General features: G+C 32.9%; 1 protein-coding gene across 5 annotated transcripts in view; it reads right to left on the bottom strand.

Moving 5' to 3' along the window:
* homer2 (homer scaffold protein 2) overlaps window positions 1–25481 on the bottom strand; it is a 72915-nt gene that overhangs the window by 2191 nt on the left and 45243 nt on the right. For 3 of the 5 annotated variants that reach the window (XM_061975324.2, XM_061975322.2, XM_061975323.2), the window contains exons 6-8: window positions 21303–21453; window positions 17766–17876; window positions 4658–4738 (exon numbers count right to left, since the gene is read on the bottom strand). In XM_061975324.2, the coding sequence (XP_061831308.1) occupies window positions 4658–4738; window positions 17766–17876; window positions 21303–21453 (343 nt within the window). The remainder of the gene's footprint in view (window positions 1–4657; window positions 4739–17765; window positions 17877–21302; window positions 21454–25481) is intronic. The other 2 variants (XM_061975325.2, XM_061975326.2) reach the window with 1 other exon arrangement.

Genomic DNA, 25481 nt, shown 5'->3' on the forward strand with positions numbered 1-25481 from the left:
GTCACCTATGAGATATCATCAATGTAACATTGTACATCCATCCTGCTCTCTAACTCCACCTTTCTGCTCTCTGTCACCTATGAGATATCATCAATGTAACATTTTACATCCATCCTGCTCTCTAACTCCACCTTTCTGCTCTCTGTCACCTATGAGATATCATCAATGTAACATTTTACATCCATCCTGCTCTCTAACTCCACCTTCCTGCTCTCTGTCACCTGTGAGATATCATCAATGTAACATTTTACATCCATCCTGCTCTCTAACTCCACCTTCCTGCTCTCTGTCACCTATGAGATATCATCAATGTAACATTTTACATCCATCCTGCTCTCTAACTCCACCTTCCTGCTCTCTGTCACCTATGAGATATCATCAATGTAACATTTTACATCCATCCTGCTTTCTAACTCCACCTTCCTGCTCTCTGTCACCTGTGAGATATCATCAATGTAACATTTTACATCCATCCTGCTCTCTAACTCCACCTTCCTGCTCTCTGTCACCTATGAGATATCATCAATTACATTTTACATCCATCCTGCTCTCTAACTCCACCTTCCTGCTCTCTGTCACCTATGAGATATCATCAATGTAACATTTTACATCCATCCTGCTCTCTAACTCCACCTTCCTGCTCTCTGTCACCTATGAGATATCATCAATTACATCCATCCTGCTCTCTAACTCCACCTTCCTGCTCTCTGTCACCTATGAGATATCATCAATGTAACATTTTACATCCATCCTGCTCTCTAACTCCACCTTCCTGCTCTCTGTCACCTATGAGATATCATCAATGTAACATTTTACATCCATCCTGCTCTCTAACTCCACCTTCCTGCTCTCTGTCACCTGTGAGATATCATCAATGTAACATTTTACATCCATCCTGCTCTCTAACTCCACCTTCCTGCTCTCTGTCACCTATGAGATATCATCAATGTAACATTGTACATCCATCCTGCTCTCTAACTCCACCTTTCTGCTCTCTGTCACCTATGAGATATCATCAATGTAACATTTTACATCCATCCTGCTCTCTAACTCCACCTTTCTGCTCTCTGTCACCTATGAGATATCATCAATGTAACATTTTACATCCATCCTGCTCTCTAACTCCACCTTCCTGCTCTCTGTCACCTGTGAGATATCATCAATGTAACATTTTACATCCATCCTGCTCTCTAACTCCACCTTCCTGCTCTCTGTCACCTATGAGATATCATCAATGTAACATTTTACATCCATCCTGCTCTCTAACTCCACCTTCCTGCTCTCTGTCACCTATGAGATATCATCAATGTAACATTTTACATCCATCCTGCTTTCTAACTCCACCTTCCTGCTCTCTGTCACCTGTGAGATATCATCAATGTAACATTTTACATCCATCCTGCTCTCTAACTCCACCTTCCTGCTCTCTGTCACCTATGAGATATCATCAATTACATTTTACATCCATCCTGCTCTCTAACTCCACCTTCCTGCTCTCTGTCACCTATGAGATATCATCAATGTAACATTTTACATCCATCCTGCTCTCTAACTCCACCTTCCTGCTCTCTGTCACCTATGAGATATCATCAATTACATCCATCCTGCTCTCTAACTCCACCTTCCTGCTCTCTGTCACCTATGAGATATCATCAATGTAACATTTTACATCCATCCTGCTCTCTAACTCCACCTTCCTGCTCTCTGTCACCTATGAGATATCATCAATTACATCCATCCTGCTCTCTAACTCCACCTTCCTGCTCTCTGTCACCTATGAGATATCATCAATTACATTTTACATCCATCCTGCTCTCTAACTCCACCTTCCTGCTCTCTGTCACCTATGAGATATCATCAATGTAACATTTTACATCCATCCTGCTCTCTAACTCCACCTTCCTGCTCTCTGTCACCTGTGAGATATCATCAATTACATTTTACATCCATCCTGCTCTCTAACTCCACCTTCCTGCTCTCTGTCACCTATGAGATATCATCAATTACATTTTACATCCATCCTGCTCTCTAACTCCACCTTCCTGCTCTCTGTCACCTATGAGATATCATCAATGTAACATTTTACATCCATCCTGCTCTCTAACTCCACCTTCCTGCTCTCTGTCACCTATGAGATATCATCAATGTAACATTTGACATCCACCCTGCTCTCTAACTCCACCTTCCTGCTCTCTATCACCTATGAGATATCATCAATGTAACATTGGACATCCATCCTGCTCTCTAACTCCACCTTCCTGCTCTCTGTCACATGGGAGATATCATCAATGATGACATTTTACATCCATCCTGCTCTCCAACTCCACCTTCTTGCTTTCTGTCGCCTGTGAGATATCATCAATGATGATATTTTACATCCATCCTGCTCTCTGTCGCCTGCAGCACAAACTCTACTGCTCACTCACTCCGTGCGGACACGCTTGTTGGATGTTTGCAGACACTTGCTGAATATCAATGATGATATTTTAGGAGTACAGTTGGTGAAATATAAATATGAGATATAATCAATGATGACATTTAAGGAGTACAGTTAGTGAAATATAAATATGATATAATCAATGATTTTTTTTGTGAGTAGTTGAAATATAAATATGAGGTATAACCAATGATATTTTATGAGTACATTTGAAAGATATAGATGATATATTATCCATTATGATACAGTTGTTGAAATATAAATATGGTGAGATATAATCAATGATGATATTTTCTTAGTACAGTTGAAATATAAATATAATCAATATTTGGAGTCCATTTAGTGAATTATAAATATGAGATATAATCAATGATATTTTGAGTACAGTTGAAATATGAATATGATGAGATATAATCAATATTTTATGAGTACAGTTAAAATATAAATATGATATAATCGATGATAACATTTTACAAGTACAATTGTTGAAATAAATATGAGATATAATAAATGATAGTTTATGAGTACAATTGTTGAAATATAAATGAGATATCATCATTGATGATATTTTAGGAGTACAGTTGAAATATAAATATGATGAGATATAATCACTTATATTTTATGAGTCCAGTTGTTGAAATATAAATATGAGACATAACCAGTGATGATATTTTTATGAGTCCAGTTGAAATATAAATATCTGATATAATCGATGATATTTTAAGTGCAGTTAGTGAAATATAAATATGATGAAATATAATCAATGATGATATTTTAGGTGTACAGTTGAAATATAAATATGACACATCAATGATACTTTGAGTACAGTTGTTGAAACAAAAATATGAGATATAATCAGTGATAATATTTTATGAGTAGTTTTTGAAATAAATATAATGAGATATAATCAATGATGATATTTTGATTAGTTGTTGAAATATTGAGATAAAATCAATGATGATATTTTATGAGTACAGTTGAAATATAAATATGATATAATCAATAATATTTTATGAGTACAGTTCAAATATAAATACGAGATGTAATCAATGATGATAATTTATGAGTACAACTGTTGAAATATAAACATGAGATATAATCAATGATGATATTTTATGGGTCCAGTTAGTGAAATGTAAATATGAGATATAAATCAATTATATTTTAAGACTCTAGTTGTGAAATATAATTATGATGAGATATAATCAATGATAATATTTCATGAGTACAGTGGTTGAAATACAAATATGAGATATAATCAATGATTATCTTTTAAGAGTCCAGTTGTGAAAGATGATATAATCATTGATATTTCATGAGTGCAATTGTTGAAATATAAATATGATGAGATATAATCAATACATCATGAGTACAGTGGTTGAAATAAATATGAGATATAATCAATTATAATCTTTTAAGAGTCAATTGGTGAAATATAAATATGATTAGATATAATCAATGATAATATTTCATGAGTACAGTGGTTGAAATATGCATATGATGAGATATAATCAATGATATTTCATGAGTACAGTTGGTGACATACGAGATATAATCAATGGTATTTTATGAGTCCAGTTGTGAACTATAAATATGAGATATTATCAATGATAATAATTAATGAGTACAGTTGGTGAAATATAAATATGTGATATAATCAATTATGTAAAAAAATTAAGAGTCCAGTAGTGAAATATAAATATGAGATATAATCAATGATATTTCATGAGCACAGTTGGTGAAACATGAGATATAATCAATGATAATGTATGAGTGCAGTTGTGAAATATAAATATGATGAGATATAATCAATGATCATATTTCATGAGAGTAGAGGCGACAGAAGTGTAGCATGGCAGCTAAAAAATAATCCTCCAGAATAAAAATAATCCTTCAGAATAAAAGGCTGAGAGAAATATTATTTTAGCCTTCATGCAAGTGGAAGAAGCTTCACACTTTTTTTTCTTGCTGTTTATTCGGCTGCTGCTGGCACTAATGTGAAAAATGTCTCTGTTGGTTTTGTTCCCGCCGCCTGAATATACAATCACTTCCTCTTTCATGGATCATGTGACCTTCTGTCGACCACATGACTTAACACTTCATGATGTCATTATTTACACACAACATTAGTCAATGATTTTTCATCGTGTGTGTGTGTGTGTGTGTGTGTGTGTGTGTGTGTGTGTGTGTGTGTGTGTGTGTGTGTGTGTGTGTGTGTACCTGCAGTTTGGAGGTGATGTTGTCACACTCGGCCATGAGTTGGGGGATTATCTCTGCCTGCTTCCTCAGGTTCTCTACCTCCTACACGAGACAAACGATGTTAGACAACAATCACATAATGAAGCACTGATGTCATCAGATGATGTAATGATGCAGAATATTCTAGTATTTTGGACTATATTGTATTTGTATCTGATAATGGTCCGCCCGCCAAGTCAGTTAAAGGAGCTATATGTAATAATGTCATGCCAAGTCAGTTAAAGGAGCTATATGTAATAATGTCATGCCAAGTCAGTTAAAGGAGCTATATGTAATAATGTCATGTCAAGTCAGTTAAAGGAGCTATATGTAATAATGTCATGTCAAGTCAGTTAAAGGAGCTATATGTAATAATGTCATGCCTAGTCAGTTAAAGGAGCTATATGTAATAATGTCATGTCAAGTCAGTTAAAGGAGCTATATGTAATAATGTCATGCCAAGTCAGTTAAAGGAGCTATATGTAATAATGTCATGCCAAGTCAGTTAAAGGAGCTATATGTAATAATGTCATGCCAAGTCAGTTAAAGGAGCTATATGTAATAATGTCATGCCAAGTCAGTTAAAGGAGCTATATGTAATAATGTCATGTCAAGTCAGTTAAAGGAGCTATATGTAATAATGTCATGCCAAGTCAGTTAAAGGAGCTATATGTAATAATGTCATGCCAAGTCAGTTAAAGGAGCTATATGTAATAATGTCATGCCAAGTCAGTTAAAGGAGTCATATGTAATAATGTCATGCCAAGTCAGTTAAAGGAGCTATATGTAATAATGTCATGTCAAGTCAGTTAAAGGAGCTATATGTAATAATGTCATGCCAAGTCAGTTAAAGGAGCTATATGTAATAATGTCATGCCAAGTCAGTTAAAGGAGCTATATGTAATAATGTCATGCCAAGTCAGTTAAAGGAGCTATATGTAATAATGTCATGCCAAGTCAGTTAAAGGAGCTATATGTAATAATGTCATGCCAAGTCAGTTAAAGGAGCTATATGTAATAATGTCATGCCAAGTCAGTTAAAGGAGCCGTATGTAATAATGTCATGCCAAGTCAGTTAAAGGAGCTATATGTAATAATGTCATGTCAAGTCAGTTAAAGGAGCTATATGTAATAATGTCATGTCAAGTCAGTTAAAGGAGCTATATGTAATAATGTCATGTCAAGTCAGTTAAAGGAGCTATATGTAATAATGTCATGTCAAGTCAGTTAAAGGAGCTATATGTAATAATGTCATGTCAAGTCAGTTAAAGGAGCTATATGTAATAATGTCATGTCAAGTCAGTTAAAGGAGCTATATGTAATAATGTCATGCCAAGTCAGTTAAAGGAGCTATATGTAATAATGTCATGTCAAGTCAGTTAAAGGAGCTATATGTAATAATGTCATGCCAAGTCAGTTAAAGGAGCTATATGTAATAATGTCATGCCAAGTCAGTTAAAGGAGCTATATGTAATAATGTCATGTCAAGTCAGTTAAAGGAGCTATATGTAATAATGTCATGCCAAGTCAGTTAAAGGAGTCATATGTAATAATGTCATGCCAAGTCAGTTAAAGGAGCTATATGTAATAATGTCATGCCAAGTCAGTTAAAGGAGCTATATGTAATAATGTCATGCCAAGTCAGTTAAAGGAGCTATATGTAATAATGTCATGCCAAGTCAGTTAAAGGAGCTATATGTAATAATGTCATGCCAAGTCAGTTAAAGGAGCTATATGTAATAATGTCATGCCAAGTCAGTTAAAAGAGCTATATGTAATAATGTCATGCCAAGTCAGTTAAAGGAGCTATATGTAATAATGTCATGCCAAGTCAGTTAAAGGAGCTATATGTAATAATGTCATGCCAAGTCAGTTAAAGGAGCCATATGTAATAATGTCATGCCAAGTCAGTTAAAGGAGCTATATGTAACAATGTCATGCCAAGTCAGTTAAAGGAGCTATATGTAATAATGTCATGCCAAGTCAGTTAAAGGAGCTATATGTAATAATGTCATGTCAAGTCAGTTAAAGGAGCTATATGTAATAATGTCATGCCAAGTCAGTTAAAGGAGCCATATGTAATAATGTCATGCCAAGTCAGTTAAAGGAGCTATATGTAATAATGTCATGCCAAGTCAGTTAAAGGAGCTATATGTAATAATGTCATGCCAAGTCAGTTAAAGGAGCTATATGTAATAATGTCATGCCAAGTCAGTTAAAGGAGCTATATGTAATAATGTCATGCCAAGTCAGTTAAAGGAGCTATATGTAATAATGTCATGTCAAGTCAGTTAAAGGAGCTATATGTAATAATGTCATGCCAAATCAGTTAAAGGAGCTATATGTAATAATGTCATGCCAAGTCAGTTAAAGGAGCCGTATGTAATAATGTCATGCCAAGTCAGTTAAAGGAGCTATATGTAATAATGTCATGCCAAGTCAGTTAAAGGAGCTATATGTAATAATGTCATGTCAAGTCAGTTAAAGGAGCTATATGTAATAATGTCATGCCAAGTCAGTTAAAGGAGCTATATGTAATAATGTCATGTCAAGTCAGTTAAAGGAGCTATATGTAATAATGTCATGCCAAGTCAGTTAAAGGAGCTATATGTAATAATGTCATGTCAAGTCAGTTAAAGGAGCCGTATGTAATAATGTCATGCCAAGTCAGTTAAAGGAGCTATATGTAATAATGTCATGTCAAGTCAGTTAAAGGAGCTATATGTAATAATGTCATGCCAAGTCAGTTAAAGGAGCTATATGTAATAATGTCATGCCAAGTCAGTTAAAGGAGTCATATGTAATAATGTCATGCCAAGTCAGTTAAAGGAGCTATATGTAATAATGTCATGTCAAGTCAGTTAAAGGAGCTATATGTAATAATGTCATGCCAAGTCAGTTAAAGGAGCTATATGTAATAATGTCATGCCAAGTCAGTTAAAGGAGCTATATGTAATAATGTCATGCCAAGTCAGTTAAAGGAGCTATATGTAATAATGTCATGCCAAGTCAGTTAAAGGAGCTATATGTAATAATGTCATGCCAAGTCAGTTAAAGGAGCTATATGTAATAATGTCATGCCAAGTCAGTTAAAGGAGCTATATGTAATAATGTCATGCCAAGTCAGTTAAAGGAGCTATATGTAATAATGTCATGTCAAGTCAGTTAAAGGAGCTATATGTAATAATGTCATGCCAAGTCAGTTAAAGGAGCTATATGTAATAATGTCATGCCAAGTCAGTTAAAGGAGCTATATGTAATAATGTCATGCCAAGTCAGTTAAAGGAGCTATATGTAATAATGTCATGCCAAGTCAGTTAAAGGAGCTATATGTAATAATGTCATGTCAAGTCAGTTAAAGGAGCTATATGTAATAATGTCATGCCAAGTCAGTTAAAGGAGCTATATGTAATAATGTCATGCCAAGTCAGTTAAAGGAGCTATATGTAATAATGTCATGCCAAGTCAGTTAAAGGAGTCATATGTAATAATGTCATGCCAAGTCAGTTAAAGGAGCTATATGTAATAATGTCATGTCAAGTCAGTTAAAGGAGCTATATGTAATAATGTCATGCCAAGTCAGTTAAAGGAGCTATATGTAATAATGTCATGCCAAGTCAGTTAAAGGAGCTATATGTAATAATGTCATGCCAAGTCAGTTAAAGGAGCTATATGTAATAATGTCATGCCAAGTCAGTTAAAGGAGCTATATGTAATAATGTCATGCCAAGTCAGTTAAAGGAGCTATATGTAATAATGTCATGCCAAGTCAGTTAAAGGAGCCGTATGTAATAATGTCATGCCAAGTCAGTTAAAGGAGCTATATGTAATAATGTCATGTCAAGTCAGTTAAAGGAGCTATATGTAATAATGTCATGTCAAGTCAGTTAAAGGAGCTATATGTAATAATGTCATGTCAAGTCAGTTAAAGGAGCTATATGTAATAATGTCATGTCAAGTCAGTTAAAGGAGCTATATGTAATAATGTCATGTCAAGTCAGTTAAAGGAGCTATATGTAATAATGTCATGTCAAGTCAGTTAAAGGAGCTATATGTAATAATGTCATGCCAAGTCAGTTAAAGGAGCTATATGTAATAATGTCATGTCAAGTCAGTTAAAGGAGCTATATGTAATAATGTCATGCCAAGTCAGTTAAAGGAGCTATATGTAATAATGTCATGCCAAGTCAGTTAAAGGAGCTATATGTAATAATGTCATGTCAAGTCAGTTAAAGGAGCTATATGTAATAATGTCATGCCAAGTCAGTTAAAGGAGTCATATGTAATAATGTCATGCCAAGTCAGTTAAAGGAGCTATATGTAATAATGTCATGCCAAGTCAGTTAAAGGAGCTATATGTAATAATGTCATGCCAAGTCAGTTAAAGGAGCTATATGTAATAATGTCATGCCAAGTCAGTTAAAGGAGCTATATGTAATAATGTCATGCCAAGTCAGTTAAAGGAGCTATATGTAATAATGTCATGCCAAGTCAGTTAAAAGAGCTATATGTAATAATGTCATGCCAAGTCAGTTAAAGGAGCTATATGTAATAATGTCATGCCAAGTCAGTTAAAGGAGCTATATGTAATAATGTCATGCCAAGTCAGTTAAAGGAGCCATATGTAATAATGTCATGCCAAGTCAGTTAAAGGAGCTATATGTAACAATGTCATGCCAAGTCAGTTAAAGGAGCTATATGTAATAATGTCATGCCAAGTCAGTTAAAGGAGCTATATGTAATAATGTCATGTCAAGTCAGTTAAAGGAGCTATATGTAATAATGTCATGCCAAGTCAGTTAAAGGAGCCATATGTAATAATGTCATGCCAAGTCAGTTAAAGGAGCTATATGTAATAATGTCATGCCAAGTCAGTTAAAGGAGCTATATGTAATAATGTCATGCCAAGTCAGTTAAAGGAGCTATATGTAATAATGTCATGCCAAGTCAGTTAAAGGAGCTATATGTAATAATGTCATGCCAAGTCAGTTAAAGGAGCTATATGTAATAATGTCATGTCAAGTCAGTTAAAGGAGCTATATGTAATAATGTCATGCCAAATCAGTTAAAGGAGCTATATGTAATAATGTCATGCCAAGTCAGTTAAAGGAGCCGTATGTAATAATGTCATGCCAAGTCAGTTAAAGGAGCTATATGTAATAATGTCATGCCAAGTCAGTTAAAGGAGCTATATGTAATAATGTCATGTCAAGTCAGTTAAAGGAGCTATATGTAATAATGTCATGCCAAGTCAGTTAAAGGAGCTATATGTAATAATGTCATGTCAAGTCAGTTAAAGGAGCTATATGTAATAATGTCATGCCAAGTCAGTTAAAGGAGCTATATGTAATAATGTCATGTCAAGTCAGTTAAAGGAGCCGTATGTAATAATGTCATGCCAAGTCAGTTAAAGGAGCTATATGTAATAATGTCATGTCAAGTCAGTTAAAGGAGCTATATGTAATAATGTCATGCCAAGTCAGTTAAAGGAGCTATATGTAATAATGTCATGCCAAGTCAGTTAAAGGAGTCATATGTAATAATGTCATGCCAAGTCAGTTAAAGGAGCTATATGTAATAATGTCATGTCAAGTCAGTTAAAGGAGCTATATGTAATAATGTCATGCCAAGTCAGTTAAAGGAGCTATATGTAATAATGTCATGCCAAGTCAGTTAAAGGAGCTATATGTAATAATGTCATGCCAAGTCAGTTAAAGGAGCTATATGTAATAATGTCATGCCAAGTCAGTTAAAGGAGCTATATGTAATAATGTCATGCCAAGTCAGTTAAAGGAGCTATATGTAATAATGTCATGCCAAGTCAGTTAAAGGAGCTATATGTAATAATGTCATGCCAAGTCAGTTAAAGGAGCTATATGTAATAATGTCATGTCAAGTCAGTTAAAGGAGCTATATGTAATAATGTCATGTCAAGTCAGTTAAAGGAGCTATATGTAATAATGTCATGCCTAGTCAGTTAAAGGAGCTATATGTAATAATGTCATGTCAAGTCAGTTAAAGGAGCTATATGTAATAATGTCATGCCAAGTCAGTTAAAGGAGCTATATGTAATAATGTCATGCCAAGTCAGTTAAAGGAGCTATATGTAATAATGTCATGCCAAGTCAGTTAAAGGAGCTATATGTAATAATGTCATGCCAAGTCAGTTAAAGGAGCTATATGTAATAATGTCATGTCAAGTCAGTTAAAGGAGCTATATGTAATAATGTCATGCCAAGTCAGTTAAAGGAGCTATATGTAATAATGTCATGCCAAGTCAGTTAAAGGAGCTATATGTAATAATGTCATGCCAAGTCAGTTAAAGGAGTCATATGTAATAATGTCATGCCAAGTCAGTTAAAGGAGCTATATGTAATAATGTCATGTCAAGTCAGTTAAAGGAGCTATATGTAATAATGTCATGCCAAGTCAGTTAAAGGAGCTATATGTAATAATGTCATGCCAAGTCAGTTAAAGGAGCTATATGTAATAATGTCATGCCAAGTCAGTTAAAGGAGCTATATGTAATAATGTCATGCCAAGTCAGTTAAAGGAGCTATATGTAATAATGTCATGCCAAGTCAGTTAAAGGAGCTATATGTAATAATGTCATGCCAAGTCAGTTAAAGGAGCCGTATGTAATAATGTCATGCCAAGTCAGTTAAAGGAGCTATATGTAATAATGTCATGTCAAGTCAGTTAAAGGAGCTATATGTAATAATGTCATGTCAAGTCAGTTAAAGGAGCTATATGTAATAATGTCATGTCAAGTCAGTTAAAGGAGCTATATGTAATAATGTCATGTCAAGTCAGTTAAAGGAGCTATATGTAATAATGTCATGTCAAGTCAGTTAAAGGAGCTATATGTAATAATGTCATGTCAAGTCAGTTAAAGGAGCTATATGTAATAATGTCATGCCAAGTCAGTTAAAGGAGCTATATGTAATAATGTCATGTCAAGTCAGTTAAAGGAGCTATATGTAATAATGTCATGCCAAGTCAGTTAAAGGAGCTATATGTAATAATGTCATGCCAAGTCAGTTAAAGGAGCTATATGTAATAATGTCATGTCAAGTCAGTTAAAGGAGCTATATGTAATAATGTCATGCCAAGTCAGTTAAAGGAGTCATATGTAATAATGTCATGCCAAGTCAGTTAAAGGAGCTATATGTAATAATGTCATGCCAAGTCAGTTAAAGGAGCTATATGTAATAATGTCATGCCAAGTCAGTTAAAGGAGCTATATGTAATAATGTCATGCCAAGTCAGTTAAAGGAGCTATATGTAATAATGTCATGCCAAGTCAGTTAAAGGAGCTATATGTAATAATGTCATGCCAAGTCAGTTAAAAGAGCTATATGTAATAATGTCATGCCAAGTCAGTTAAAGGAGCTATATGTAATAATGTCATGCCAAGTCAGTTAAAGGAGCTATATGTAATAATGTCATGCCAAGTCAGTTAAAGGAGCCATATGTAATAATGTCATGCCAAGTCAGTTAAAGGAGCTATATGTAACAATGTCATGCCAAGTCAGTTAAAGGAGCTATATGTAATAATGTCATGCCAAGTCAGTTAAAGGAGCTATATGTAATAATGTCATGTCAAGTCAGTTAAAGGAGCTATATGTAATAATGTCATGCCAAGTCAGTTAAAGGAGCCATATGTAATAATGTCATGCCAAGTCAGTTAAAGGAGCTATATGTAATAATGTCATGCCAAGTCAGTTAAAGGAGCTATATGTAATAATGTCATGCCAAGTCAGTTAAAGGAGCTATATGTAATAATGTCATGCCAAGTCAGTTAAAGGAGCTATATGTAATAATGTCATGCCAAGTCAGTTAAAGGAGCTATATGTAATAATGTCATGTCAAGTCAGTTAAAGGAGCTATATGTAATAATGTCATGCCAAATCAGTTAAAGGAGCTATATGTAATAATGTCATGCCAAGTCAGTTAAAGGAGCCGTATGTAATAATGTCATGCCAAGTCAGTTAAAGGAGCTATATGTAATAATGTCATGCCAAGTCAGTTAAAGGAGCTATATGTAATAATGTCATGTCAAGTCAGTTAAAGGAGCTATATGTAATAATGTCATGCCAAGTCAGTTAAAGGAGCTATATGTAATAATGTCATGTCAAGTCAGTTAAAGGAGCTATATGTAATAATGTCATGCCAAGTCAGTTAAAGGAGCTATATGTAATAATGTCATGTCAAGTCAGTTAAAGGAGCCGTATGTAATAATGTCATGCCAAGTCAGTTAAAGGAGCTATATGTAATAATGTCATGTCAAGTCAGTTAAAGGAGCTATATGTAATAATGTCATGCCAAGTCAGTTAAAGGAGCTATATGTAATAATAATGTCATGCCAAGTCAGTTAAAGGAGCTATATGTAATAATGTCATGTCAAGTCAGTTAAAGGAGCTATATGTAATAATGTCATGGCAAGTCAGTTAAAGGAGCCATATGTAATAATGTCATGCCAAGTCAGTTAAAGGAGCTATATGTAATAATGTCATGCCAAGTCAGTTAAAGGAGCTATATGTAGTAATGTCATGTCAAGTCAGTTAAAGGAGCTATATGTAATAATGTCATGTCAAGTCAGTTAAAGGAGCTATATGTAATAATGTCATGCCAAGTCAGTTAAAGGAGCTATATGTAATAATGTCATGCCAAGTCAGTTAAAGGAGCTATATGTAATAATGTCATGCCAAGTCAGTTAAAGGAGCTATATGTAATAATGTCATGCCAAGTCAGTTAAAGGAGCTATATGTAATAATGTCATGCCAAGTCAGTTAAAGGAGCTATATGTAATAATGTCATGCCAAGTCAGTTAAAGGAGCTATATGTAATAATGTCATGTCAAGTCAGTTAAAGGAGCTATATGTAATAATGTCATGCCAAGTCAGTTAAAGGAGCTATATGTAATAATGTCATGCCAAGTCAGTTAAAGGAGCCGTATGTAATAATGTCATGCCAAGTCAGTTAAAGGAGCTATATGTAATAATGTCATGCCAAGTCAGTTAAAGGAGCTATATGTAATAATGTCATGCCAAGTCAGTTAAAGGAGCTATATGTAATAATGTCATGACAAGTCAGTTAAAGGAGCTATATGTAATAATGTCATGTCAAGTCAGTTAAAGGAGCTATATGTAATAATGTCATGTCAAGTCAGTTAAAGGAGCTATATGTAATAATGTCATGCCCAGTCAGTTAAAGGAGCTATATGTAATAATGTCATGCCAAGTCAGTTAAAGGAGCTATATGTAATAATGTCATGCCAAGTCAGTTAAAGGAGCTATATGTAATAATGTCATGCCAAGTCAGTTAAAGGAGCTATATGTAATAATGTCATGTCAAGTCAGTTAAAGGAGCTATATGTAATAATGTCATGCCAAGTCAGTTAAAGGAGCTATATGTAATAATGTCATGCCAAGTCAGTTAAAGGAGCTATATGTAATAATGTCATGCCAAGTCAGTTAAAGGAGCTCTATGTAATAATGTCATGCCAAGTCAGTTAAAGGAGCTATATGTAATAATGTCATGCCAAGTCAGTTAAAGGAGCTATATGTAGTAATGTCATGTCAAGTCAGTTAAAGGAGCTATATGTAATAATGTCATGTCAAGTCAGTTAAAGGAGCTATATGTAATAATGTCATGCCAAGTCAGTTAAAGGAGCTATATGTAATAATGTCATGCCAAGTCAGTTAAAGGAGCTATATGTAATAATGTCATGCCAAGTCAGTTAAAGGAGCTATATGTAATAATGTCATGCCAAGTCAGTTAAAGGAGCTATATGTAATAATGTCATGCCAAGTCAGTTAAAGGAGCTATATGTAATAATGTCATGCCAAGTCAGTTAAAGGAGCTATATGTAATAATGTCATGTCAAGTCAGTTAAAGGAGCTATATGTAATAATGTCATGCCAAGTCAGTTAAAGGAGCTATATGTAATAATGTCATGCCAAGTCAGTTAAAGGAGCCGTATGTAATAATGTCATGCCAAGTCAGTTAAAGGAGCTATATGTAATAATGTCATGCCAAGTCAGTTAAAGGAGCTATATGTAATAATGTCATGCCAAGTCAGTTAAAGGAGCTATATGTAATAATGTCCTGCCAAGTCAGTTAAAGGAGCTATATGTAATAATGTCATGCCAAGTCTGTTAAAGGAGCTATATGTAATAATGTCATGCCTAGTCAGTTAAAGGAGCTATATGTAATAATGTCATGCCAAGTCAGTTAAAGGAGCTATATGTAATAATGTCATGCCAAGTCAGTTAAAGGAGCTATATGTAATAATGTCATGCCAAGTCAGTTAAAGGAGCTATATGTAATAATGTCATGCCAAGTCAGTTAAAGGAGCTCTATGTAATAATGTCATGCCAAGTCAGTTAAAGGAGCTATATGTAATAATGTCATGCCAAGTCAGTTAAAGGAGCTCTATGTAATAATGTCATGCCAAGTCAGTTAAAGGAGCTATATGTAATAATGTCCTGCCAAGTCAGTTAAAGGAGCTATATGTAATAATGTCATGCCAAGTCTGTTAAAGGAGCTATATGTAATAATGTCATGCCTAGTCAGTTAAAGGAGCTATATGTAATAATGTCATGCCAAGTCAGTTAAAGGAGCTATATGTAATAATGTCATGCCAAGTCAGTTAAAGGAGCTATATGTAATAATGTCATGCCAAGTCAGTTAAAGGAGCTATATGTAATAATGTCATGCCAAGTCAGTTAAAGGAGCTATATGTAATAATGTCATGTCAAGTCAGTTAAAGGAGCTATATGTAATAATGTCATGTCAAGTCAGTTAAAGGAGCTATATGTAATAATGTCATGTCAAGTCAGTTAAAGGAGCTATATGTAATAATGTCATGCCAAGTCAGTTAAAGGAGCTATATGTAATAATGTCATGCCAAGTCAGTTAAAGGAGCCATATGTAATAATGTCATGCCAAGTCAGTTAAAGGAGCTATATGTAATATTGTCATGTCAAGTCAGTTAAAGGAGCTATATGTAATAATGTCATGTCAAGTCAGTTAAAGGAGCCATATGTAATAATGTCATGTCAAGTCAGTTAAAGGAGCTATATGTAATAATGTCATGCCAAGTCAGTTAAAGGAGCTATATGTAATAATGTCATGCCAAGTCAGTTAAAGGAGCTATATGTAATAATGTCATGCCAAGTCAGTTAAAGGAGCCGTATGTAATAATGTCATGCCAAGTCAGTTAAAGGAGCCATATGTAATAATGTCATGTCAAGTCAGTTAAAGGAGCTATATGTAATAATGTCATGCCAAGTCAGTTAAAGGAGCTATATGTAATAATGTCATGTCAAGTCAGTTAAAGGAGCTATATGTAATAATGTCATGCCAAGTCAGTTAAAGGAGCTATATGTAATAATGTCATGCCAAGTCAGTTAAAGGAGCTATATGTAATAATGTCATGCCAAGTCAGTTAAAGGAGCTATATGTAATAATGTCATGTCAAGTCAGTTAAAGGAGCTATATGTAATAATGTCATGTCAAGTCAGTTAAAGGAGCTATATGTAATAATGTCATGCCAAGTCAGTTAAAGGAGCTATATGTAATAATGTCATGTCAAGTCAGTTAAAGGAGCTATATGTAATAATGTCATGTCAAGTCAGTTAAAGGAGCTATATGTAATAATGTCATGCCAAGTCAGTTAAAGGAGCTATATGTAATAATGTCATGCCAAGTCAGTTAAAGGAGCTATATGTAATAATGTCATGCCAAGTCAGTTAAAGGAGCTATATGTAATAATGTCATGCCAAGTCAGTTAAAGGAGCTATATGTAATAATGTCATGCCAAGTCAGTTAAAGGAGCCGTATGTAATAATGTCATGCCAAGTCAGTTAAAGGAGCTATATGTAATAATGTCATGCCAAGTCAGTTAAAGGAGCTATATGTAATAATGTCATGTCAAGTCAGTTAAAGGAGCTATATGTAATAATGTCATGTCAAGTCAGTTAAAGGAGCCATATGTAATAATGTCATGTCAAGTCAGTTAAAGGAGCTATATGTAATAATGTCATGTCAAGTCAGTTAAAGGAGCTATATGTAATAATGTCATGTCAAGTCAGTTAAAGGAGCTATATGTAATAATGTCATGTCAAGTCAGTTAAAGGAGCTATATGTAATAATGTCATGTCAAGTCAGTTAAAGGAGCTATATGTAATAATGTCATGTCAAGTCAGTTAAAGGAGCCATATGTAATAATGTCATGTCAAGTCAGTTAAAGGAGCCGTATGTAATAATGTCATGTCAAGTCAGTTAAAGGAGCTATATGTAATAATGTCATGTCAAGTCAGTTAAAGGAGCTATATGTAATAATGTCATGTCAAGTCAGTTAAAGGAGCTATATGTAATAATGTCATGTCAAGTCAGTTAAAGGAGCTATATGTAATAATGTCATGTCAAGTCAGTTAAAGGAGCCGTATGTAATAATGTCATGTCAAGTCAGTTAAAGGAGCTATATGTAATAATGTCATGCCAAGCCAGTTAAAGGAGCTATATGTAATAATGTCATGCCTAGTCAGTTAAAGGAGCCATATGTAATAATGTCATGCCAAGTCAGTTAAAGGAGCCATATGTAATAATGTCATGTCAAGTCAGTTAAAGGAGCTATATGTAATAATGTCATGCCAAGCCAGTTAAAGGAGCTATATGTAATAATGTCATGCCTAGTCAGTTAAAGGAGCCATATGTAATAATGTCATGCCAAGTCAGTTAAAGGAGCTATATGTAATAATGTCATGTCAAGTCAGTTAAAGGAGCTATATGTAATAATGTCATGTCAAGTCAGTTAAAGGAGCTATATGTAATAATGTCATGTCAATTAAAGGAGCTATATGTAATAATGTCAAGTCAGTTAAAGGAGCTATATGTAATAATGTCAAGTCAGTTAAAGGAGCTATATGTAATAATGTCATGTCAAGTCAGTTAAAGGAGCTATATGTAATAATGTCATGCCAAGTCTTTGCCACCAAAAGCATCAGAACAAACAAAGTTACCTGAGCAGGTGTTGATGAATAAAAATGTACTTCCTACAAAGTAAAAGTAGAATCAGTCTCACCTGCTCTTTGTCACGTAGCTCCGCCTCCAACTGCTGCACACGCACTGAAAGTTCTGCGTTCCTTTGCTGCTCCTGACCCGCCTCCTGGCACTGCAACTCCAGCTCTGCAATCTGAACACACACACACACACACACACACACACACACACACACACACACACACACACACACACACACACACACACACACACACACACACACACACACACACACACTCTGTAAAATGGACACCACCTTTGTTAAGATGAGCACCACCTTTTCAGTTGTCCATCTATGTAAACCCTGTCTGTGTTAGACGTTGTCTTCCTCCTCTGTAGTACCAACCCTAGCACTCTGCTTTTGATGTTGTTCAGTACCTCAGCTGTGACTAGTACTACATGCACAACAAACTAGGGTGGTGTTACACAGCTGTGACTAGTACAGCGTTTCTCAAAGTGTGGGGCGCGCCCCACTGGTGGGGAATAGAGACATGACAGGAACGGGAGGAAATTTCACTTTAAATTTTTTTTATTATCATTATATTCTTAGATTTTTTTTTTTTTTTACTATGCTTTCATTTTCTATACACACTGTAAATCACTTTGTGATTCTGTCTGTGAAATCCGCTCTATAAATAAATGTAAATTACCGGTAGACATAGCAACAGTAACTAATGGGGGCGGGGCTAAGCGGAACAAACTTCCGCGCGGATGGGTAGCAGGCTAATGTGTGGACCACAATTACACAAATATATACATTTGTGACTCGCACCTCAAAGGTCGTCGAGCCAGAGCCAGCGCCTGCAGAGAAACAAAAATGTGACGGGCACACACTGTGTCATTCACCGGGAAGCACTCGCGTCAAGGCAGCTCAGCCCCGAACTCAATGAGGTTTTAACAGATGTTGTGAGCGCGGTCAATTTGATCAAAACACGACCACTGAAAGTGCGACTGTTCTCTGCACTGTGTGAGGAAATATGAGCTGATCATACAGCCGTGCTGTTTCACAGTGAAGCAAGGTGGCTCTCCTGGGGCAAAGTGCTGTCACTTGCCCTGTCTTGCCAAATGCATAGCTCCTCCTTTTTTTTTTTTTTGCAAAGATTGCAAAGTGGCACTTTTATTGTATTTATTATTGAACTTGATGCAAGTTATTTGATTTATTATTGAACTTGATGCAAGTTATAACACTTTTATTTGATTTATTATTGAACTTGATGCAAGTTATAACACTTTTTTTGATTTATTATTGAACGTGATGCAAGTTATAACACTTTTTTTGATTTATTATTGAATTGATGCAAGTTATAACACTTTTGTTTGATTTATTATTGAACTTGATGCAAGTTATAACACTTTTTTATTTATTTATTATTGAACTTGATGCAAGTTATAACACTTTTGTTTGATTTATTATTGAACTTGATGCAAGTTATAACACTTTTTTATTTATTTATTATTGAACTTGATGCAAGTTATAACACTTTTTTTGATTTATTATTGAATTGATGCAAGTTATAACACTTTTGTTTGATTTATTATTGAACTTGATGCAAGTTATAACACTTTTATTTGATTTATTATTGAACTTGATGCAAGTTATAACACTTTTTTATTTATTTATTATTGAACTTGATGCAAGTTATAACACTTTTATTTGATTTATTATTGAACTTGATGCAAGTTATAACACTTTTGTTTGATTTATTATTGAACTTGATGCAAGTTATAACACTTTTTTATTTATTTATTATTGAACTTGATGCAAGTTATAACACTTTTTTTGATTTATTATTGAACTTGATGCAAGTTATTTGATTTATTATTGAACTTGATGCAAGTTATAACACTTTTATTTGATTTATTATTGAACTTGATGCAAGTTATAACACTTTTTTTGATTTATTATTGAACGTGATGCAAGTTATAACACTTTTTTTGATTTATTATTGAATTGATGCAAGTTATAACACTTTTGTTTGATTTATTATTGAACTTGATGCAAGTTATAACACTTTTTTATTTATTTATTATTGAACTTGATGCAAGTTATAACACTTTTATTTGATTTATTATTGAACTTGATGCAAGTTATAACACTTTTTTTGATTTATTATTGAACTTGATGCAAGTTATAACACTTTTTTTGATTTATTATTGAACTTGATGCAAGTTATAACACTTTTTTTGATTTATTATTGAACGTGATGCAAGTTATAACACTTTTTTTGATTTATTATTGAATTGATGCAAGTTATAACACTTTTGTTTGATTTATTATTGAACTTGATGCAAGTTATAACACTTTTATTTGATTTATTATTGAACTTGATGCAAGTTATAACACTTTTTTTGATTTATTATTGAACTTGATGCAAGTTATAACACTTTTTTGATTTATTATTGAACTTGATGCAAGTTATAACACTTTTTTATTTATTTATTATTGAACTTGATGCAAGTTATAACACTTTTATTTGATTTATTATTGAACTTGATGCAAGTTATAACACTTTTGTTTGATTTATTATTGAACTTGATGCAAGTTATAACACTTTTTTATTTATTTATTGTTGAACTTGATGCAAGTTATAACACTTTTTTTGATTTATTATTGAATTGATGCAAGTTATAACACTTTTGTTTGATTTATTATTGAACTTGATGCAAGTTATAACACTTTTATTTGATTTATTATTGAACTTGATGCAAGTTATAACACTTTTGTTTGATTTATTATTGAACTTGATGCAAGTTATAACACTTTTTTATTTATTTATTATTGAACTTGATGCAAGTTATAACACTTTTATTTGATTTATTATTGAACTTGATGCAAGTTATAACACTTTTTTTGATTTATTATTGAACTTGATGCAAGTTATAACACTTTTTTTGATTTATTATTGAACTTGATGCAAGTTATAACACTTTTTTGATTTATTATTGAACTTGATGCAAGTTATAACACTTTTTTGATTTATTATTGAACTTGATGCAAGTTATGACACTTTTGTTTTATTTATTATTGAACTTGATGGAAGTTATTTTATTTATTATTGAACTTGATGCAAGTTATACCACAGCTGCACAGTTATTTTATTTATTATTGAACTTGATGTTATTTTATGTTATTGAGTTTGAATGTATACAACTTGATGTTCAATAAATTTGAAAATGTTAAAGCTTGGCATTAGCGCTCTGTTGGGGCGATGGGGGCAGGTGGGGCTTGAAAACTCCCCCTTGTCCAAAGTGGGGGATGACAAAAAAAGTTTGAGAACCACTGGTCTAGTACTACATGCACAACAAACTAGGGTGGTGTTACTCAGCTGTGACTAGTACTACATGCACAACAAACTAGGGTGGTGTTACTCAGCTGTGACTTGCATCCAACACCTATTTAAAAACTGCACTGCACTTGTGTTTTATTTTGAAATCACTTCCTGGTCTGGTTCCCTCTTATTGGTGGTCTTTGATGTGTAGAGTCCAGGTACTGCAGACATGATGTTCCATGGTCTTGGAATGAAGTACTAAAGGGTCTGAGGTTACCTGAACTCATCACCTTTTGTCGAAGTGCGTCACTTTCCTCCTTGCAGGCGCTGACTTGCTTCTTCCACACGTCCATCTTGTTAGACGACTCATTCAAGTCCTGGACCAGCCTGGAGTTCTTCTCCCGAAGACTCTGGACCTCCGCCTCCCACCTGCTGCTGCTGCTGCAAGGACACATCATCTTGGTTGGGGGCCACATGTCACCAAGAACACATCATCTTGGTTGAGGGCCACATGTCACCAAGAACACATCATCTTGGTTGGGGGCCACATGTCACCAAGAACACATCATCTTGGTTGAGGGCCACTTGTCACCAAGAACACATCATCTTGGTTGGGGGCCACATGTCACCAAGAACACATCATCTTGGCTGAGGGCCACATGTCACCAAGAACACATCATCTTGGTTGGGGGCCACATGTCACCAAGAACACATCATCTTGGTTGGGGGCCACATGTCACCAAGAACACGTCATCTTGGTTGGGGGCCACATGTCACCAAGAACACATCATCTTGGTTGGGGGCCACGTTGCAAAGGTCAGAGGGCCACATGTCACATTAATATATTTTAGACTTGTTACAATTGTTTTGATGAGATTTGTTTAACAGATTGATGAATCTCTTATTTTGAAATGGTAAATCAAGATGACAAAAATATTGAAGCTTTTATTTAGAAAACATAAAATTGTTTGGAACATCAGAAAATATTCAAGTGTAGTTTTCTCTCAAAAATTAAAGTGCCTCTCAGCTTCACTATGATGTACATTATTATTATTATTATTACTATGATGTACATTATTATTATTATTATTACTATGATGTACATTATTATTACTATGATGTACATTATTATTATTATCATTACTATGATGTACATTATTATTATCATTACTATGATGTACATTACTATTATTACTATTATTATGTACATTATTATTATTATCATTACTATGATGTACATTATTATTACTATGATGTACATTACTATTACTATTATTATATACATTATTATTATTATTATTACTATGATGTACATTATTATTATTATTACTATGATGTACATTATTATTATTATTACTATGATGTACATTATTATTATTATTACTATGATGTGCATTATTATTATTATTATTACTATGATGTACATTATTATTATTATTAATATGATGTATATTATTATTATTATTATTACTATGATGTACATTATTATTATTACTATGATGTACAATATTATTATTATTATTACTATGATGTACATTATTATTATTATTATGTACATTATTATTATTATTACTATGATGTACATTATTATTATTATTACTATGATGTACATTACTATTATTATTATTATTATGTACATTATTATTATTATTATTATGTACATTATTATTATTACTATGATGTACATTATTATTATTATTACTATGATGTATATTATTATTATTATTATTATTACTATGATGTACATTATTATTATTATTACTATGATGTACAATATTATTATTATTATTACTATGATGTACATTATTATTATTATTATGTACATTATTATTATTATTACTATGATGTACATTATTATTATTATTACTATGATGTACATTACTATTATTATTATTATTATGTACATTATTATTATTATTATTATGTACATTATTATTATTACTATGATGTACATTATTATTATTATTATTACTATGATGTACATTATTATTATTATGTACATTACTATGATGTACATTATTATTATTATTATTATGTACATTATTATTATTATGATGTACATCATTATTATTATTATTATGATGTACATTATCATTATTATTATTATTATTATTATGTACATTATTATTATTACTATGATGTACATTATTATTATTATTACTATGATGTACATTATTATTATTAATATGATGTACATTATTATTATTACTATGATGTACATTATTATTATTATGTACATTACTATGATGTACATTATTATTATTATGTACATTATTATTATTATTATTATGTACATTATTATTATTATTATTACTATGATGTACATTATTATTATTATTATTACTATGATGTACATTATTATTATTGTTATGTACATTACTATGATGTATATTATTATTATTACTATGATGTACATTATTATTACTATGATGTACATTATTATTACTATTATTTTTATGTATATTACTATGATGTACATTATTATTATTATGTACATTATTACTATGATGTACATTATTATTATTATTGTTGTTATGTACATTACTATGATGTACATTATTATTGTTGTTATCATGTACATTATTATTGTTGTTATCATGTACATTATTACTATGATGTACATTATTATTATTATGTACATAATTACTATGATGTACATTATTATTATTGTTATTATGTACATTATGATGTACATTTTCATTGTTATCATGTACATTATTACTATGATGTACATTATATTATTATGATGGACATTATTACTATTTACATTAATATTATTATGCACATTATTGTGATGTACATTATTACGATGTCCATTATAATTATGTACATTATTATTATTATTATGTACATTATTATTATGACGTACAGTATTATTATTATGTACAATATTATATACATTAGTATCATTATGATGTATATTATTACTATTTACATAATGATGTACAATATTATGTAGATTATATTATGATGTACATTATGTACAATATTATGTAGATTATTATATTATGATGTACATTATTTACATTATGATGTACAATGTTATGTATATTATTATCATTATGATGTAGATTATTATTGTGATGATGTACATTATGTCCCACTGATGAAATATAAACTCCCATTCTAGCATGTTCTTCTACTGACCTTTACTTTTACGTACTCTCTACCTTCTCTCCTCTAATAACATTAGAGTGTCACACTCAACTCCCTGGGGCCACACAATTGGCCCTCCACATCATTTATTCAGTCACGTCATCATACGTGTGTGTGTGTGTGTGTGTGTGTGTGTGTGTGTGTGTGTGTGTGTGTGTGTGTGTGTGTGTGTGTGTGTGTGTGTGTGTGTGTGTAAAACGCTTCTTGATGCCCAAGACAAATTTCTCCTCGGAGACAAGATAATAATAATAATTATTATTATTATTAATGTACATAATAATAATGTACATAATAATAGTAATGTACATAATAATAATAGTAATGTACATAATAATAATGTACCTAATAATAATAGTAATGTACATAATAATGAACATAATAATAATAATAATAATAGTAATGTACATAATAGTACTGTACATAAAAATTAGATGACTTTATGAATTTCTTTAATAAGAAAATTGAACTCATTAGAAAGGAGATTAAAGACAACGCATCCCAGCTACAACTGGGTTCTATGAACACAGATACAACTGTATCTACGACGGATACTGCAATACAAAATAGTCTCTCTCTTTTTGATGAAATAACATTAGAGGAACTATTACAGCGTGTAAGTGGGATAAAACAAACAACATGTTTACTTGACCCACTTCCTGGGAAACTTATCAAGGAGCTTTTTGTATTATTAGGTCCATCAGTGCTAAATATTATAAACTTATCACTTTCCTCTGGCACTGTTCCACTAGCATTCAAGAAAGCGGTTATTCATCCTCTGCTCAAAAGACCTAACCTTGATCCTGACCTCATGGTAAACTACCGACCGGTGTCCCACCTTCCCTTTATTTAGAAAATCCTCGAAAAAATTGTCGCACAGCAGCTAAATGAACACTTAGTGTCTAACAATCTCTGTGAACCTTTTCAATCCGGTTTCAGGGCAAATCACTCTACGGAGACAGCCCTCGCAAAAATGACTAATGATCTACTGCTGACGATGGATTCTGATGCGTCATCTATGTTGCTGCTTCTTGATCTTAGCGCTGCTTTCGATACCGTCGATCATAATATTTTATTAGAGCGTATCAAAACACGTATTGGTATGTCAGACTTAGCCTTGTCGTGGTTTAACTCTTATCTTACTGACAGGATGCAATGCGTCTCCCATAATAATGTGACCTCTGACTATGTTAAGGTAACGTGCGGAGTTCCTCAGGGTTCGGTTCTTGGCCCTGCACTCTTTAGCATTTACATGCTGCCGCTAGGCGACATCATACGCAAATACGGTGTTAGCTTTCATTGCTATGCTGATGACA

Source organism: Nerophis lumbriciformis, linkage group LG15 (assembly GCF_033978685.3).
Source record: "Nerophis lumbriciformis linkage group LG15, RoL_Nlum_v2.1, whole genome shotgun sequence".
In the NCBI taxonomy this organism is placed as follows: domain Eukaryota; kingdom Metazoa; phylum Chordata; class Actinopteri; order Syngnathiformes; family Syngnathidae; genus Nerophis; species Nerophis lumbriciformis.